Source organism: Ceratina calcarata, unplaced genomic scaffold (genome assembly GCF_001652005.2).
Source record: "Ceratina calcarata isolate Rehan_Ccalc_2016 unplaced genomic scaffold, ASM165200v1 scaffold116.2, whole genome shotgun sequence".
In the NCBI taxonomy this organism is placed as follows: Eukaryota; Metazoa; Arthropoda; class Insecta; order Hymenoptera; family Apidae; genus Ceratina; species Ceratina calcarata.
In genome coordinates this window covers 37,888-45,763 of record NW_017132550.1, presented here as the reverse complement: position 1 = coordinate 45,763, position 7,876 = coordinate 37,888, and the positions used below count along the sequence as shown (strand labels likewise).

The window sequence follows — 7,876 nt, the reverse complement described above, 5'->3', positions numbered from 1 at the left end:
TTTGGGCAATATAGGTATATACTAAGTTTCAGTCTTTCTAATGTTAAATACTGTATCGTTGTAATCCAGATAAAAACAAATTGCAGAATTAATCGGAAGCTTTTTTCCCTTCGTGAAACATTCCACCGAAGCTCTGTTGAAACGTGAAATTCTAGTAGCTTTACAAATATTTTGTTTGGTCGATCGAACGAGAAGCACTCGACTCGAGTAGAAGCCAACGCGAGAATAAGTTCAATGAGCCGTGATTATTTTTCGGCTTAACGTTCGAGCATCGAGTGCGGAAATTCTAAAAGAAAAAAAATCGGCAAATCTCGCGTATGAAAAGAATAATTTCTCCGTTCGAATAAAATTCTTATCCTGACTATTAGACACGAGTGTTTCTACAAAACCTGCGAGACCAGAGTCAAACGACGTTCGCGATACGTTCTGACAGCCAATATTCCTTATCATCTCGTTCGTAGCATAATCTGCTAACAGGACAGAGTGAATGAGAAAGAACAAGAGCGGAAATCGGCGGCACGAGTGTGGACAAGTGCGAATAACAAGAACACCGCGTTATCCTAGCGAGCGCACATTGCTTCGTGATATCCTTGGCACGGATATAAAGGAATCTCGTGGCTCGTTGTTAAACGCGCCGTCGCTCAACCAGGCGCTTATTATTATCAGTGGTTATCGTGCGATTTTTACACAGTCCCAAGGCTGGTCGATGAAAGCAAATGTAGAAATTCAGTCTTTTTATATGTTACAATAATTATTTTTTACCTTCGTGCGTCACTTAATTTATCTTTTGTACTATCAGCTTCTCCCATACATGTAAATCGATTTAATGAAATTATGGCTTATACGTCATATATGGAGTTTATTAAAAATTGCAACATCTAATCACAAACGTGATATCAATTCTTGATAACGTTCACTCTCTGATACTTTACAGTAGTTACTTGCAACGTATGGAGTTAATCCAAGCTAAGAAAAGCTATACTTATTTCTCTGTGTCGAGCGTTCATTCATTTTTTATCATGCAAATACGCGTTGACATTGAAACGGTTGCATCGATTAGGTCTCGCGCGATTTCCCTAGTCACGCATAATATCCAGGCTAGTGGCGCGAGCAGGACTGTCGTCTATGCCATTTTTAATCGGCGAGAGAACGCCGCCGGCGTAGAAATCGCGTCTGTGTTCTTTTCTCCTACCGCGCCCGTCTGTCCCCCCTCGACGCGGTTGCACAAAAGCCTCGATCAACAGGAAAGCGAGGAGCCGGGTTTCCTCGCGGGTGAAGGTCGCGCGGAATAGATGATTCGGGTCAGTCTCGTACAATAAAATCGCGGATGCTTACGTCACGGCTGGAGAGATCGTGGCCGAGCGATAACCATTAATTGCCGATGCCATTCTTCGATTAATTGCTTCACGAAAGGACGAACATCTTACACTTGACATTTCGTTAAAAATCGAAGTATGATTTTCAAAAATTATATGCAGGTATAATTTTTAATACACAAAGTGTACAGAATATTATACAATAATTGTAAGAATTTCCATATGCAAAGTCAATTAATTATTATAATTAGTAAGCAATTGCATATTACGTAGATCAGATTGATAAAAAATTTGTTTCAGTTCGAAGAATCGTAAGCTTATTATTAGCTTATTATCGCAGATTTTCTACGAAAATAGATATGCAAAGATACAAACGGTTGTATGAAGTATCGACAGCGAAATGCATAATTTATTCAAATCAATTGTCACGTCATCATTTGATTTAAGTATATGCAAAGTGCAAGAGAGTATAAGTGTTAAAATATGTGAGATCGTAGATTTTGTAGGAAATAGACATAATGTGCAGGGATTCATGTCGATTATCATATAATTTAATTGACGTATCTACAAAGTGTAAATCCAAGTGTTTACGCCTTGGAGTGCGAAAATAGGAGATTTGTGTATGAAAGGATAATCGAGTCGAGTCGATTTGCGTTTGAAAAGGGAGACGGGACTGGTCGCGTGAAAAGTGACCGTCCGCCGTGATCGTTCGTTACATAAGTTACTCGATAATGCCTCGATCACGTTTCCACAACGACGTCTCGCAGCCGGTGTTCAGGAAATTATGGAAATGATATTCTAACGAAATCTCCGGCCGACGTTGCTCGTATTCTTCGGGGATCTGTGAGAAGATCGCCGTTTACGTAACCGATTGTCAGACGCGCGGAGGGACAGTTTGGAACTTGGTCAAAAGGTATCTATCATCGCTAGACTGTGAATTTTTATGCCAAGTAAAACATTTATCGGAATACCTCAATAATTGGGCTTTAAGTAAATGTTTCTCTTATTATTTTCGTACATTGAAGTATGCATTTACCTTTTGAAATCTGTAATAGTTTCTTACATTGCACAAAGTATTTGCAAAATTTGCCAATTTAATTTAGTTGAGATGAAAAGACACCTTCTGAAAATTTTGCTTAAAATTATTATTATTATTAGTTTAATACTATTTCCTTAATTTAATGTTTGACTTTTCGTATACAGGTTGTTAAATTAATTAATTAAATCAAGGAAAAACAGTTGAATTAATGATAATAATTTTAGTCTTTTGATATCGCTTAGTAAAAATAGTGTTAATCACGAAACTCAGTTTATTTCGATATCTACCAAACTATGACACGACGCATGTTCATATAAAATTGGTTGACATTATTAGAAGAACAAAATAAAAGTTACTGTGAAAAATGATACGAAAATCTAGCACACGACCGAAAGTTTCAATCAGGTTTTAAACAAAGGTATGATGAAGCTCGATGAAATCGATGGTCGAACTTTTAATTGTAAGTTACCGGTGTTTGCTTTATCGCCGAGCGGTCGAAACTTCCGAGGATACTTTTCGAACGAGTTTCTTTGTTGTTTAATCGTAATATCAATTTATACCGGGCCGGAGATAATTATTGGATTCCGTCGTACTACTTATTTCCAGATGCGCTCCGATGAACTGCGAAGTGCTATTTTAAAGTCGAACTCGAATCAACTATTAAAGTTGAACTCTGCGAAATCTCATTGAAAATCATTGTATTTTACTAATGCACACAATAAAATTATGACTAAATCAAAATAAGAAAAAAATCACTACAAACCTTTTTAATTATTTTATATATATTAGAACTAACTTAAGCACATGTATATAATATATCACATAATGTAGCACATTTATTAAGAGCGGCAAAAATTACCTGGAGCTAGAATTGGATTAAAAGGATTCGGAGACTCGAAAAACTACCAAAGCGTTCTCCCTTGACAATACTTTCCACTGAAACACTGCCAGTACTACTGTGGGTAGAAAGGGAGCGTGACTACCCGCACGATATTTACATAGATACGCAGAACGCGAAGGGAAGAATGCCACCGTAGGTAATTCATTCGCAGCCAAGCAGAAGGAAAGAAGTTCTTGCTAGGCGAGGGAAGAATGCGAGCCGCGCACACGGCCGCAGTATTCCACGGGACGCATTAGGCAGATGGAACGTGTAATTGGAATCGCGCGCCAAGAACCAGCCACCTGTCGTACTTTCCTACCCTCCGTCTCCTTTCGTCACCCTCTCTTACAAAATCGCTATTAACCCGTTTAGCTTTTGGCCGTCCGTCACGACTTTTGACGTTGCAAATTCCTTAGACGAGGCATATATTTTCTATAAGGATTCTTAGATCTTTCATGTCCAAAAAAATAGGATTGGAAGATGTGGTTCGTTCTTCTGATGCTAAGAGAAAATTTCGCGGTCTGTTAATGACGATTTAAAAAATTATTAAATATTTAATATAAATAGATTGTGTATTGGAGAGAACGGATACCAATGATAAGGTAATGTATTTTCTCTTTAAGAGTGATGTTACAGATTGAACATTTGATAAAAGGAACGCTCTTTACTTGTTTTCTTTTAATCGTTCCTTGAACACACGAGTTTTACGACGTCAGTACGGTCGTGTATGTAATTGTAAAAGTCAGAGAGAAAGATCCTGTCAAGGAATCGCATGAGCACGTGTTAAAAGTTCGGGTTGACATTCGAAAAAGGGAGACCATGCTTGTTGAACACTTTATGAACTGGAAACGACATGCTCGAACATCATTCCCTTTTATTTCATTTTTGTCGATTATTATTGTGCACTTATCTGTCACCTTTTACGCACGCGAGCTTCGCTTATTCATGCATCGAAAACTATACAATATATTTGATGTAATATGAATTTTCGTTTGCCGTACTTGCTTTGTTATCCAAATCAATTTTCGTATAATTATTTCGTCTATGATATTAAATGAAACGGAATTTTTCGTGAAGCGTAAAATATTTTCAAATACGAGAAATGTATAAAAACAGATTTTGCGAAAGCATATTGTACTATTATTGGACTCGAAAGTTTGTGTGAATAAAACCAATAATCTCGATGAGGGAGTCGAGGTTTGATAAACGAAGCTCGTGTGAGAGAATGAATGGATGTACGCGCAAGAGGAACAAAGCCACGTTAAGCTGGTTGCGATTGGTGTGTTGCAGACACGAGGTGCCTGTCACCTCGGAGCCGATCACGGTGATACACATGGACGAGGACGTCGTCGTGGTCAACAAGCCCGCCTCCATCCCTGTAAGTGGTGTACTGCCAGGACTGTACTGCCAAACAAAAATTTCAAATTGCGCACGCAGCAGCACACGCGGGCAACGATTTTGTCCTCGCGTCGACGACGATTGTTCCCGTTCGCTTCCTGCGGCCCAGGCTCGATTATTTTTGGCCCGAAGCCGCGCGATCAATCCACGTTTGTTTGCCGTTCGGACCTCGGAACACGGCCGGGTTATTTGCTAAATGGAATACCTTCGACTTCCCACCTAATTTTAACAAACTATTGTGCAACAAAAGCTGCAAAATCATTAAGAACTATCAGACGGATATACGAACAGTCGTCTTGAAAGAATTAGATTTTCAATACTAAAATTGCAAATTTACAAATCCAGAGCCTGATCGAACTTTGATACAGTTTCTATTCTATTCTATTACATTATACCATCATTAGAGAGGACATAACTCAGTGACATCGAGTAGATTCATTTCACTTTATGTACCCTGTTAATTACTGTACCATTAACAGCGCCATAAAGGGCAATAAAACTGGACTTTCCGAAACAGACACCACGCTTAATTATTCGCAAATGAATTGGCGGCAATAGAAATTGTAATAAAGAAATTTATACATTCCTCAGTCGAAGGTACTCCAGGATTCACGTTCTATTTTGCCTTCAAACTCCGTCATGCGTATGATTAAAAAAAAAAAAAAAAAAATAGGAAGCGTGTTCAATCGTCGTCAAAATAGCATTTTCTGCATGTTTCTTCTTTCCCTCAGCCGTTTGTTCTTCTCAATTTCCATTTCTTAGATAGCAATTATCTTGAGAGTACAAGATGGATTAGCTAGACGCGTGCATTTTACTAATTTTTCTTGTAGCCTTGTCTCGTCCGTTGGCTTTGCTCATCGCTGTGATTCGCGACTCGACGGCCTTCGAGGCTAAACGTTTATGAATAATCGCGCTGCGATTTTTCACTCACATTTTTACACGCTGACTGCTTTTCGATTCCCGGTTTAATCTACCTTACAATCCCATGGCCATCGTCTAATCTCTTATAATTACACTGCGGTCTTTTTATGCGAAATGAGATCTAGACAGGAAGTTATTTTATCTCTTAAAAGTCGTAGTGCTGATTTCACCTTCTAATTTTTATATTTTGTGCTAGTGCTATTTTTCTACAAGCATAGATTCGCAGTCTACTTAGAAGTTCAGATGAAATATTTTTCATTCATTTAAAGTCTTGGAGATTAAATGAATTTTTCTGTTCCTTCGAACTTCCATTCACTTTATGGTCTTCTCACTAATGCCTTTAACTGTTGAAAGTAAATAATTCCTGGCAGTTAAAGAATAATGTAATCTCTGTTGCGATGGACTTTTACTTCGATCGCATTGTAATTGAAAATTACACGGCCGGTGTAAATTATATTCCAGTTGAGATACGATCGAGGATGCATATACACATAATTAGGAATGCGCGATTAAAATTGTTGGAATCCCGTCATGAAACCGAGTATCGTCCCTCGAAGCATACATTAGCGGTAAATCATCTTGAATAGCCAGTGGAAATGTCATGACCATTAATGATTACGTAATAGGATACGCACAAAAATAGTTTGAAAAAAATCTTTACTTTCCTCTCCGAGCAGGAATCCCGTGATTCTCTCAAGGTTAATTAACATATTTCAAAGATTTATCAGCAGACTGCGAATTTTATGCATTTATGCAAATGTAAAATGTGCAGAAAATATCGAACGTGCATGGAATCTATTAAAATATTTGAAGTATCAAAAACTGCATGCATATCATAAAGTTTCTGTCTGTACCAATTTAAAAAAAAGATCCTTCTATTAAATTTAATCTTTTAAATAATAACGTAAAAGCATTAAAATATGAATGAAGAATTTAATGAATTAACAAATCTCGATGTATAAAATTCTCGCGACGAAATGGTCACGAAATTGTCTTCGCAACGAATGAGACTTAATACCATAACTTCGTCCAGTTAAAAAAAAAAAAATGTGTGAAGGTCGTAACGAGATTTCGTCACGGATGCGTTCAGGCTTTGTTCACCGTTTAATTCACGTTCGCGCGGATCAAAGTCAGGGAGAAACATTAAGCGATGGTTAATTACCATTCCGCCCGCTCGGTTAATAGCCGCAAAAAACATTTTAGCGGCCGCCGAACGATCATTTAATTACACCCGCGGGATAACGATGGAACCCAGTTTTATTTTCCAACCCCGTTTCACGTCCCGTTCCGCGTCCGTTTCCCCTGGCTTCAATTTCGATCCAAATAGTTTCAGAGTTCAACGCCGTATTCACTTTGCCTGCATTTTATATTCTGGTCTTAATTGCTGAAACAGCTCTAGTATTGTAATACAATAATCGCCTTGCACACTCCACATCCCAGATTCAATTGCAAAAACCGGTTGTAGTATTGCAGTATAAATATCAATCACACATTGAATGCTGTTTTTTTTTTGTAAACGATTTGTGTTCGGTTTTGATCTAATTACAATTTCACGCCCTATTTACTTTGCTGGCATTTTATACCCGAGATTTAACTGCTAATACAATCTGTTGTACTTATAGTATTGTAATAAAAAAAAATGTACGTCGAATATAATTTTTTTCGTGAAAGAGTCAATTTTGATTTCGATTCTCCTTCATAGAATTTGCTAAGAACAATTCTAGTATTCTACTGATTTTATCGATCATGCGATTTGTTTCACCGAAAGAGTTGAATAATTTTTTTTAGTCGAACCAAGTTCGAACGCAGACTTCTTGAAATGAAATTTCGTATTGAAAAGAACGGGGCGAACTTGAACTGGAGATAAGAATAAATTGCATACAAAGGGGGTTAGAAAAGTTCTATCGATACGATTCTCATACACCGCTTATTCAAATCCGAAGGAAAGGGAGGAAAAAGAACGGAGAAGCTCGCGATTCTCGATGCTCGCTGCGGGCAATCGCCTTAAAAAATTAAGTCCACCGCGAAAGCCTCTTAGCGTAATAAAAAATAGTTTGACCTGAAAAACGGGTTCGTGTGCGTGCATACACGCGCACGGTGTCTACACCGTCGTTCAAAAGTGCGTGGACCCTCCTTCGTAATAAAATGATCGTATCTATATTTTCCCATCGTTTTATTAAATATCTTTCCCATGAGAATAACAAGAAACTACGTCTACGTATAATTTTGTCATTATTTCAAAATTAGTATAATTCCACTATATTTAAAAAAATTCTTATAAATGTGTAGGATTCAAGACTGTTAAAATTTGATAATAAATGT

The 7,876-nt window shown here is 37.7% G+C and overlaps 1 protein-coding gene across 2 annotated transcripts in view; it reads left to right on the top strand.

Annotated features, from left to right (window-relative positions):
* LOC108624251 (RNA pseudouridylate synthase domain-containing protein 2) overlaps positions 1-7,876 on the top strand; it is a 138,885-nt gene that overhangs the window by 121,314 nt on the left and 9,695 nt on the right. For both annotated transcript variants that reach the window (XM_018023414.2, XM_018023422.2), the window contains one exon: positions 4,526-4,613. In XM_018023414.2, coding sequence (XP_017878903.1) covers positions 4,526-4,613 — 88 coding nt within the window. The remainder of the gene's footprint in view (positions 1-4,525; positions 4,614-7,876) is intronic.